This window comes from Phascolarctos cinereus, unplaced genomic scaffold (genome assembly GCF_003287225.1).
Source record: "Phascolarctos cinereus isolate Bilbo 61053 unplaced genomic scaffold, phaCin_HiC Scaffold_5;HRSCAF=322, whole genome shotgun sequence".
Taxonomy (NCBI): domain Eukaryota; kingdom Metazoa; phylum Chordata; class Mammalia; order Diprotodontia; family Phascolarctidae; genus Phascolarctos; species Phascolarctos cinereus.
Genome location: NW_027555958.1, coordinates 435,049,705 through 435,062,095, shown reverse-complemented (window position 1 = coordinate 435,062,095; position 12,391 = coordinate 435,049,705). Strand labels below are relative to the sequence as shown.

The following is a 12,391-nucleotide window of genomic DNA, read 5'->3' as shown; positions in this document are numbered from 1 at the left end:
TCACCAATGGGTCTGAGACCCCTTGGGTACCCTCAACTTGGTTTAGCCATCTCTGAAACAGTTTACCAGAGTGTGGTCATTGTATGTGCTATAGTTTCTGGAAGTCACAGGTGAGAGTTAGGTGGATCAGGTAGACACCAGTGGTGGAAAGCAGCCTTGCAAAGAGCTCAGCAGTCCTCATACCAGAGGCACTAGTCTTCCCTGAACACACCCTACACCCCAGACCATAGCTTAGTATCAGTGGAAAGCATCCCAGCCAGGAAGAGACCCAAATGGCCTTGTGGATACCATATTGCAAATGGAACCATAGGGATACCACAAGCAGACCTAGGAGGCCTAGAAATAACATGATGTGACATGCTTTGGCCACATATATGCTCAATGTGTGTGTCCTGGGAACTCGAACCATGTCCACTCTTCCCACTGACATTGTGGACCTGAGGGATTGTAAGCTCATGGAATCCTGGGAGAGAAGTGCTGGAAGGAGGAGAGCATGTCATCCCCCTTCTGTGATGTGTGGGAAGACACTGGCCCTGTTCTGCCCCCAACCAGCCCTTTCCTTTAGAGACTACAATGGCAAACCACTGAACTGAAGTTGCCATTACCTCTGAGCTGGAGAAAGACACAACTTAACCATGTTAACTGAGCAACTTCCCTGCAGTACTGCCCTGCAAAACAGAGGGAAGTAATCTACATGGAAAAGCTATTTATGCTCCCGTGCTCAGACACCTGGCACTGCCTGAAAGTAAAGCCAAGAAACTGCCTCACTTGGACCATTTTGCTCAAGCCCCCATAAACATTTAATATGGATTAGGGTCTCTTTCCTGGATGTATGGAAATTTAAGGTTTCACTCAGCTTGGGAGAGTAATAAAACTCCCTGAGAGGTTGCCTTCACATATACTACAGGGATACAAATTTAACAAACTGTTGGAACAGAGATGATAAAAAGGGGGTTTAGAGGAGTCCCTCACCAACCAGTGAGCTGCTGAAAGAAGAAGTAGGTGTAGGGAAGAAACAACGTGAATACCAATAAAGAAATCCAAATAGGAATTTACATAGTGTATACAAAAGGCAACCACTTCTCTCCCTCTGCCCTGGACTGGCTTGAGGGACATCTCTCATCTGGGGGATTTTTCATTTACTTCAGGTTAGAAATACTTTTTTACACTCTTTCCAGCAAATCAGTTTTGAGATGCCCAACAAGTAAGACTGCAGAGTGACAGAAAATGTCTTTGCTATCTGATGGCAGAAAACATTACTTTCCCCTTTACACATGCCTCTTACGAGGGGCCGGATGGGTCTTCCAATTTTCCCAGACCAACCAGTTTCGCCAGCCTCAACGTGTCACTAGGATTAATTATGTATCAAGGGGGTAGTGGCTAATTTCTTTCATATAAAAGAGAATAGACAACACAATCACAGAGGAGAAAGCAAATACTGAAAAAGAAGTCATTTTTTGGATGCAATGTTAGTTAGCACCAGGTTCTACTACAGGCAGGATGCTTCCTGAATACAGGAACAGAAAATGGCCTTTTTGTTTATCCTCCTTCCCCCTCACAGGAAAGAAGAGAGAAAAACCGCGGAGCAGTTGATAAGTCAGCAGTGTAATTTTTCCCCAACCCAGAGGCAGGGGAGAAAGGTAATGTCTCCAAGGAGTGCCTAATTGTTGTCTTTATCAGCACAGCAGACATCCCTCATTAGCCTCAGCAGCTACAATTCAGTGACTTGGAAAGAGTTTGGAGGGGAAGGGGCAAAATGCCTAGGCACTGAGCATCAACCCCCATGCCACACAAACTCTGAGCTTACTTTCTTACACTTCTCTTTTTGGTGTTTTCCCCTACAGAATTCTCTAAGTTCCACATTCTTCTCAGTTCCATAATTTCAGTATCGGTTAATTCTGAGGAAATATCTCTCATCTCTAAACTGATGCCAACTCAAGGCTAAATTAGCAAATGTCCTTGCTTCAAGATAGCTATGCCTGACACAAGTAGGATCTTAGTAAATGCTTATGAATTGACTTAACTCTGAATAATTATGCAAAGAGAACACATTAGTGAGAACTTGTGAGCTATAGTTTTAAGAGTATAACAGACCCATGGAGGACCTTGAACCTAGTATATTCAGGGATCCAGCCAAGAGTTGGGGAAAAGGTGGGGGAAGTCCAGTAGATGGAGTACATACATGTGTATAAAAATATATGCATAGTAAATATAAGATAACATAAGGAAGGGGGGAGGTATTAGCAACTGGGAGGATCAGGAAAGGCCTCATGTACAAAAAGGTGATATTCAAACTGAGCTTTGAAGAAAGTTAAAGATTTTAGGAGATAGAAATGGGGACAGAGTCCATTCCTGGCAGGGGGCCAGAAATCTGACAGAAATACTTGATTAAAAATTCTAGGTATGATAGCCTTCAATCTATGACAACAGCTGGGTAGCAAGAAAGCCTCTCCAACTTCCTAAAGACAACTAACAAGGAATGAGATGGTCCCAGACAGCAGAAGGGAGGCTCAGCTCTAAAGAGAGCCTGGAAGGGAAGCTTAAGAAAATCAGGCCTGATTTTGTCAAGGCACTTTGTCCTGTTTCTCAGGACTCAGGAGTGCTTTTCTTTTCTTTTTTCTATCTAAAAATGAAAGGCTTTTTCCCCATTAGCCTGTCTGAATCTTTTTTCCTGTTTGCAGTGTTATTGGGGATGGGGAGTTACGGGCTTAGGGTAGGAGATACAAGGTTACATTAGTGGAAAGAGTAAAAGATTTGGAGTTAAAAGACAGTGTGAATCTTGGCTGTATTATTTACTACCTATAGAAATTTGGTCAAGTAACTTACTCTTTCTACACTTGAATTTCTTAATCTATAAAGTGAAGGGACTGAAGAGACTCTGGGTTCAAACCCACCTTTGCCACTTACTTATCAATGTAAACTACCATTAGTAATTTAACTTTTTTAGTTTCCTCATCTATAAAATGAGGGGAGCTAAATTAGATGATGTCTAAGGTTCTTTCCATTTCTAACTGCAATGTTGTGATGAGTCTATGATGTTCTGTTTCTAGCCTTTGTCTCTCAACTCTTTACTGCAGTGATTCAACAGATAGGAAAAGCATTGGAGATGATGTCAGCACACCCAGTTCCAACTTCTGGTTCTGTTAGGCACCGTCAGAGACCAGAAGGGCAAATTTAACCTCCCTCAGCCTCTTCACCTGCAAACTGAGCGGGTCAGGTTTGCTGTCCCCAAGGCCCGTTCTAGGAACAGCTGATGTTCCTGTTTCTAGACAAATGGACTCGCTGGATCTGTGCTGCACTCGAGCTCCACTCAGCAACGTGCTGGCCCAGGCAGAAAAACATTTCTTTCTACAGCTGAAATACTTGACTTTCAAAAACTCTGAAAATCATAGTCTCTGCTCAGAAAAATCATCATCATAAGATGATTCATGTCTTCTTTTTATTTATAAGGAAATTCATATACACATAGATACGCACACACATATACACTCACACATGTACAAACACATACACTCACACATTCACACACACTCACACACACACACACACACACACACATCCACACACACATCCACATGCTGTGCTCTTGTTCCCTAACAATGGAAAAGTGGGAATAACCAAATCTTCCTTATTCATACAATTTCTTAGCGATATTTCAAATCCATAAGTTATCTCTATAGTTCTAGTTGTATGTCAAGTACAATTCCAGTTGTAGATTAAGAAGTTGTGTAGAGAAGAAATTAGAACATGTGGTTTTTTAAAAGCGTAGAGGTTTTTAAAGTGAAAGAATAAAAACACTGGAAAATAACTTACCACAGCTAAATTGTTTCCTATGCATTTCAAAAATAAAAATTTTTCTGCAACAGCCTCTTCACCCAGGAACTCACCCAGCTGCTCCCTCAAGGCTTGTAAAGTAAGATGAGGTGACACCCTGAAACAGCATATTGGTAATATTAAACTTACAGGGTTCTGGGCTTTTTGTTTTTGGGGGGTTTTTTTTGGTGAAACAGTTGGGGTTAAATGACTTGCCCTGAGTCACAAAGCTAGTGAGTGTTATGTGTCTGAGGCCACATTTGAACTCAGGTCCTCCTGACTCCAGGGCCGGTGCTCTATCCACTGCACCACCTCACTGCCCCAGTTTGTTTGTTGGGTTTTTTTTTGTAACTAAAAAAAATTAATGAGGCGGTAATTTTTGACATACTGTTGGGGCTCTAGAATTACTGACTCACTAAAATAAATTTCTTAATACATTAACTTTTATGATATATCTCTATTTTTAAAAGGGGTATTGACTTGGTGAAATTAGCATAGCTATAATACAATAAACAAGAAGTCCACATTCCCACAGTTTACAATTCTAGGGGATATCTGTCATGAGTGTGATAGCTCTGTTCTTTCCTCAAGATGCTGGCATTCTACTATCATCCAAGAACGTTAAAATGAAAGCTCTCGGGACCTGGCATCTTGATATTCCTTTTCAAAATGCCATTAGGCAAATGTCATGAACTTGTACCATCTGTCATTAAGGTTAACTTCTCATTCTCAAGTCTTTGTTCATTTTTATTGACTATAACAATCTTGTCTCATCCAGATTTCCTTCAGACTTTTGTTTTCTTGGTGTATAATTTTTTTTCTTTGTTTGGCCAAAATTTAGAATATGATTTGGCTCCATCTATGAAGTTTATCCACCCTCTGGAATACTATTTAAAGCTTAGTCTCCTAGTAATTAGAATTTATCAAACACCCTTAATACAAGTATTCCCAGACAACATAGAGGGCTAAAGTGACTGTACACAAAATTCAGCCAAAAAATCTCACAAGGCTATTGTATAAATAATGAAGATAATTTTATAAACCTCTGTTTTACTCTGGCTGCGTTCTATTGAAGGGATCTTCAGTAGATGCCTTCTAGAAACAGAAAAGACTATTTCCTTTGTCATTTTAAGATGAAGGATTTTGTCCAATTTACACTATTTATAAAAAATCTAAACTCAGGCTTCAGAGATAACTTAGTAACTACAAGTAAGCAAATATGGTGTCTAGACTTAGGTAACTGAATAAAGCAATGAAGCCTAATGAATGTTCCCACTGGATCTGGGAGTTGGGAAGACGTGGGTTCAAATCTTGCCTCAGATATTTATTAACTGTGAGGCTGTAAATAAATCATTGGATTTCTCTTATTTCACTTTGCTCATTTATAAAATGGGGACATTAATATCACATACCTCACAGGATTGTGTAAGGGTTAAATCAGATAATATAAAGCACTTTGCAAACTTTAAAACTCTCTACCATTATTATTATAATTAGGATCATAGACTTAGCTTTGGAAAGGGCCTTAGAGGCCATAAAGTTCAAATCTCTTCATTTTTCAGAGAAAAAAACTGAGGCTGAGAGAGGGTAAATGACTTGGTCTTAGAAGTTCCCCAAGCTTAATAAAGTTCTATACCTACTTAGAGCCCGAGGGAAATTCACTTATGGAAAGAAGACATATAAAACACAATATTCATCTACTCCAAAGCAACTTAGAGTAAATGAACTAGAATATTATCCTTTTAATCTACCCTGGGGGTAGCTGTGCAAAAATAATCATTATAAATTCTCATTAGCCTGGGAATCAGAAGGAGAAAGCATCAATGGAAAACATCTGGGTGAAGGTCAATGGAGGGAAAAATGGATGAAATTTTTTCACTGGAGTCTACTACAGACCCCCTAGACAGAAAAAAGAAATAGATAAGGAGTTTGGGAAACATCTCAAGTCCAGAAAAGAATAATGATAGAGTAGTGATGAGAAACTATATTTCCTTTTAATCTGCTGAGTTGCTCTTTCTGCCAAAAGGAAAAGAGCAGGTCAGAATTTCTTGATGTATTAAAGGAGAAGGACTAATGAAAAATTCTATTTTGAATCCAATACTCTCCAACAAAGAGTAGAAATGATGGGAACTTTGGGGAGGTGATCACTCTCTTCTAGAGTTTGTGGAAGAGAAAAGGAAAGGCAAAAAGGCATCCTGGATCTTGAGAAAGCATATTTCAAATGCTTGAGAGAAAGAATAGATCCCATGGATTAAATTCTACAGGAAAAGCCAGGAGAAGAATGATAGGAGAACCTAAATTCTGGAGACACAAAAGGTAAATTCCAGTAAGGAAGAAAAGATGGAGTCATCTGAAGAGTACATTGATATGGAGGGACCTCACCAAATCAACTCAGGTTTTTAAAATATATGTCCAGAAGAAAGCAAGGGCAGATAATAGAAGATTAATAATAATAATAATAATAATAATAATAATAATGATAATGATAATAAAACAACGGAGTAATACTGTTACAGAATACTGTCAGAAGTTCTAAAGCTCTAAGTTAGCTAAGATAAGAATGAAACGTTAAGGCCAATAAAAAGCTTTAAAAATAAATCATATTTCAGAAGAAAAAGAGGCTCCAAGAAAGGAACAAGGTTGCTGCCTGAGGTAGATAGGGCAAAGATAACTGATAACAGAGACAAAGGGGACTGTTATTTAGTTTTTGTTTTACTTCTGTTTCTCTGTCAAGGAGACCAGCTTTGGACTGAGGACAAAGTCAAAATGACCAACAGGGTGCTGATAATCAAAATAATAAGATAATCAAAATAAGGTGGAAAGCACCTAGCTTACTGAACAACAGTCACCTGGTCAGGATGAACTTCATCTGTGGTTATTGCAGGCTATGTCACTGATGTGATTGCTGAGTCATAGGGGCATTTAAAAGATCTTGGAGAACAGGAAAGTTACCACAGGACCAGAGACGAGCAAATACTGTTTCAATGTTCAAAAAAGCAGAGCACAGAATCTGTAAACCGTGAGCCAGTGAACTTGACTTTAATTGCTGGGATTATACATTAGTAAAGAAATAGTGGACTCTGAAAAAGGAAACAAGCATTTCTTTCTTTTTAAGGTTATGTTTTTCTCCATTTATGTCTTTTGTATGAATTTTCCTCTTATTTTAAGTCAATATCTTTCATCTCTGTGATTGGGGCTTTTCTTATACTACTTTGATGCTAGTCTATTCCCATACTCCTTATCTCTCACTGATTAATTATATGCCTTAACCCAAGCTCCTTGATTTTATTTAAATCAATTTCTTTGATTTTGTCCCTTTTCTTTCCCTATCTGCCCAAGATGTGGTTCAAAACCTTTCCTATCCCTACCTCCTTTGTTCACATGAGGCAGCAATGATTTCAAAGAGTTAGCATGGTTTTGTCAAAAATACATCATTTCAGATTAATTACTTCTCTTTTCAATTGAGTTAATAAATGGTTAGATCAGAAGAAGGTTGTAAATATAATGTACTTAGATTGTAGCAAAGTGATAAAGTGTCTCATACTATTCTTGTGGGAAAGATAGTAACGTGGGCTAGACAAGAGCACAAATAGAAGGAATTAGTTGAATGATTAGATTTATGTCATTAATGGTTCAGTGTCAATATGAAGTAGGTGACCCAGGGGTCTGTGCTTGGCCCTTTGCTGTTTAACATTTTTATCAATAATCTGGACAAGTGCATAGATGGCATGCTTATGAAATTTGCTGATGACACAAAGCCAGGAGGGTTAGTTAATATGCTACATGACAGAGTCAAGACACACAGTCTTTTCTTGGAGAGGCAAGAATCTTGGGCTGAATCTAATGAGAGAAAATTTAATATGGATGAATATAACATTTTACAGTTTGATTCAAAACTCAAAAAGATGTGGTTATACAGCAATCTGAAAAAATTGGGGTGTTTTAATTATATGAATCAACAATGTGATAAGGCAGTCAGAAAAGTTAATGCAATCTTGAGCTGCCTTTAGAGAGGAGACAATAGTACCTCTATACTCTGGCTTGGTCAGAACACTTCTGCAGAAGTTAATTCATTTCTAGATAACATTATTTAGGAAGAACTCTGATAAACTTTACTAGAGGACATGTAGATGAGAGTAGCCAGAATAATAAAGAGTAAATAGTAAAAGCCTAGAGTTCATGCAACATAAAGAATCTCTTAAAGGAACTAGGGACATTTAACCTGGCGATGAAAAAATTCAGGGTAAAAATAATAGCTGTCTTCAAGTACTTGAAAGGATTTCATATAGAAGAAGAATTAGATCTATTCTGTTTGGCCCTAGCCAGTCAAACTAGGAGCAATGAATACAAGTTGCAAAGAGGTAGATTTAGTCTGCATATAAGGGAAAACTTAATGGAACAGCCTTTCTCAAATGATAGTGGATTCTTCATCATTGGACTTTCGGCAAAGCCTCTAGGGTCAAATATTTTGTAGAGGATATTCTTTTGGGGCATAAGTTAACCTAAATTTCTGCTGAAGGTCCCTTCCAATTTTGAATTTTTGTAATTCTGTGATTACATGGAAGCAGCACATGGTAGACAAAAACACTTAGGAATCAGAAAATCTAAGCTCTAGCCTCATCTTTTTTGCTAAGGTCAAATGAGCTCTTTGAACCTCAATTTCTTCATCAATAAAGTGACATCTGCTATGCCTGGGGTTGTGGTGAAGATCAAATGAAATAATGTGTGCAAAAACATTGAAAACTAAATAGGCATACTCCACTTAACATCATTAATTGGTTCTAAGAAAATACATAGTTTAGAAAATATATGAATGATATTTCAGGAGGCAGTTTCATAGAAATGCTATAAAGGGAAGAAACATTTTGGGGCCAAAATTCAGATTATAAAAAGCCAAGAAATGTTTGTTTTTTAAAGAGATCTGAAGCTTTTATAAGGCTAGTCTAGGTAGGGAGCCTGAGACTAGAATAGTTTAGGGCTGAGAAGGCTTCTTGGATACTTGAAGACACATGGAGACTTGATGTACCATCATCAACTGCACCTTTGAGGGTATTAAAATTGGGGGTGGGCAAGTAGAGAGTTTGGGAAGAGATAACTTTTTATTTCCCAAGAACCTCCTAATTATTTTTAATTTTTTTTTTTTAGCAAGGCAATTGGGGTTAAGTGACTTGCCCAACATCACACAGCTAGTACCTGTCAAGTGTTTGGTCTGAGGCAGGATTTGAACTCAGGTCCTCCTGACTTCAGGGCCGGTGCTCTACCCACTGCCACCTAGCTGCCCCAACCTCCTAATTTCTAATCTGGGACTATCAATCTATTTGACCATTTATGAGCCAGGTAGGGTTGGTCTGGATCAAATTAAGCCATTGGCTCCATTCTTAGTGTCCTTCAGCCTTGCAACCATATTCTCCCTTCCCTCACCCCCACCCCCACCCCACCAAGTCAATGACTTTAGTTTCCCAGGTGGGGGAACCACTTAGCTACAAATATTTCAAAGATGTAGCTACAGATAACAACTTTTGGGTGAATTTAGGTATTGCTTCATGAGAAAATTTCACAAAAACTGTCCATATATTGTGGGGTGGAGCTGGGTAGGAAAGGAGGCATGTTCCTCTTCCCCAGAGCAATGTAAAAGGACTCTGATGAACTGCCCTGTGTGGAAAGGGAAGAAAACTGTTTCTTTTCTCTTTTGTTTTTCGTGTGCCCCAGAGGTTGTACAGTATAAAAGGAAAGATTACAGGATTTAGAGTCAGAAGACCTGAGTTTAAATCTTACCTCAGATACCTAATAGCTGTGTGACCGGGCAAGTTACTTAAGCTCTCAGTCTGTTTCTGTCCAACGAGGATAATACTTGCAAAGTGATACATACATGTGAATTATTATATACTTGAAATTCTTCTGTACTGATTAGAATTACTGCTACTAACAGTAAATCATTTATCAGATCACTCTTTTTATTAAGTGCTTCATACCTGTATTATGGTTAAAAAGCCCATAGAGGAACAGACTTAAAGGGCACTAGGGTTGAGCTGAGCTCCTAAGGACGTTACAATGGAGAACCCAACTTTAGGATGGGCCTTCCTGATAATGTCTTAATGAGATTACAAAATGACATTGGCCATATAGGAGGCACTTGTAAAGAACTAGGCAAATCTAACTAAGAAAATAAGTTAATTTTTTTTTTACTTTTTTTTACTTCTAAATGTCTATTTGCAGACTACAGTCCAAAGAGTTATGATGCAGCACTTCTTAAACTGAGTTGTGACTCCATGGGGTCGAGAAAAATTTGGCAACAGTAAAAGGTTTCTGAATGTGCAATGACCAAAAATTAATCCAAAATCAAATGTGTAATGGATTCGAGGCGTTTCTGGCAGCGCTTGGCCATGTTGTAGCGCAGCTTCACTGAAGCCTTGGTTCTGAATTCACAGTACACACACTTCTGCAATGTGCATGCCCTCAGGCCACACAACGCCAATGACACTGCCTAAAGGAGAACAGGGGCCCTGAGTGGAAAAAGTTTAAGAAGCCCTGATCTAAAGAAGAAAATTTTCCTTATTCTTTAATATTAGTAGGTGGTTGTTATTTGTAAGAGTTTACCGTGCAACTCTTTTTATCAAATAACTCTCTTAGGATAGAAATCTATACAGAGAGAAAAATAAAGTAAATTAATTTAGCTAGCAAGCATTTTAGAAATTATTTGCATATAGGGCAGATCAAGATTTAACAGGGGGAAATGTTGTAAATAGCTATTCCTACCAATTGATTCTAGGTCACCAAATATTCCAGGTACAAGCCTTTGAAGACTTCAGGAACTTTCAAGGCTTCAAATCTTGGCATATTCAGTACCATGAAACCATTAATAAACAGCCCTTATCAAAGGACCAAAAATGCATGAAACCTGTCTACTGTAGGTCCAGACAAAAAATCATTGGGAAACCCTGACCATCACCAATCCAGAACACTGGGAAGAAAATAGAAAGAAGATGATGATGGATAAAGAATTTAGGATTTCTGGACCAAGACTTTAAAAGATGTGTCCTTGGCCATGAACATAGTATACCTAAACAATCTGGCAGCACTGTATTTTGTCTATTACCTTGCAAATCTAGCCAAAAAGTCTTTAAAATGAAAAGACAAAGTGAGGGAGAAATGCTTCAGACTATCTACCAAGGTAGACATCATAAAAAGTAGCCACTACAGAGGTAAAATAATAGCATTTGGAGCACCTAGAAGTTCATGGGTGACAAAATCCAAGAAAGGAGTCAGCAATAAAATCCATCATGGTCTCAGATGTCCATACACAAATGTGTAAAGGATGGATAACATGTAAGGTAAACTATAGAGCCTAACATAAAGAGGTAAATTTGACTTCACATATATCTCAGAGATTTAGTGGGATGAGACTCATGACTGAAATGACTTTGGAAGGGCATACTTTATTAAAAAGAACAGGACAAGTTGGCAGAGGAGGTAGTGATAAGACTATCTATCTATAGCTATATGATGAGGAAGCCAGGGCTCAGAGAGGCTGTGTCTTGGTCAAGGTCACACAGGCTGTGAGCATCAGAGGAGGGAGTTGATTCCATCGGGCCACACTGTCTTATCTACTGGAGCAAACTATCTGCAGAAAGTTAATACTTCATTGGCTTGCCATATAAGGAGTTTCAAAAGGTAGACAAACCAATGAAGGGAATATCTGTTTGGTACTTGATTCTCACCAAGAGACAGGAACAAGTTGATCAAGCAGAAATGATGGGAGTCTTGAGGAAAAGTGACCACTTCATCTTTGAATGTATAATAAAGGAGGGGAAAACCAGGCAGATTGTCTGATAAACAACCTACATTTTATTTAGGATCCCAGGTGAAGTTGCCCCAGGAAGGATGGGGAGATCTCATGAATGAAATTCTAAAGAAACAAAGAAAAACAATTTCAAGGAGGAGAAAATGGGGAAAGTTGTCCAAACAGACTGATGTGAATGAATACCAACTATCTCAGGTTTTAAAAAGACATGTACAAAAGATGGAAGCAGGAGCAGGTAACAGAAGATAAATGCAAAAATATGGCTCAGCCTGTAAAAACAGATCAAGGGCCTCTATGTACCATGCACCTTATTAGACCCTGGGAATAAAATGACCAAACTGAAACAATTCCTGCCCTTAAAGATCTAATATTAGAATGGGACAGAAAATATGTACATTTATATACGTGTGTGTATATATATATATGTATACAACAATTACAAATGAATTGGTAGATGGCATTTCTTTACCAGGGAATTCCCTATATCTGTGAAATCATAGTTCTAATCCCTATAAATACAAGCATAAAGGAGGTAGCTCAATTCTTGATCACATTAAGCAATTTTCTTAAACAACTTGAAAACAAAGGTTTAATTCCATTAACTGGGTAGAATTACACACTGGACAAAAGTAACTGAGGAACACAGAATTTCCACACGTCTTATGACCTCGATAAATAAAATAGGCTGGCCCTGCTCTAAATCAGTCAGTTCTGTAGAAAGCCCTGTGTAACTTTTCCTTTGTGCTTGGAAAATGCAGCAGTGACGGAGAGCAAGAG

At 38.4% G+C, this 12,391-nt stretch overlaps 1 protein-coding gene across 3 annotated transcripts in view; it reads right to left on the bottom strand.

Annotated features, from left to right (window-relative positions):
- The window catches only part of SPATA1 (spermatogenesis associated 1), a 76,363-nt gene that overhangs the window by 47,729 nt on the left and 16,243 nt on the right, over positions 1 to 12,391 (bottom strand). For all 3 annotated transcript variants that reach the window (XM_020988702.2, XM_020988706.2, XM_078156551.1), the window contains exon 4: positions 3,814 to 3,931. In XM_020988702.2, coding sequence (XP_020844361.2) covers positions 3,814 to 3,931 — 118 coding nt within the window. The remainder of the gene's footprint in view (positions 1 to 3,813; positions 3,932 to 12,391) is intronic.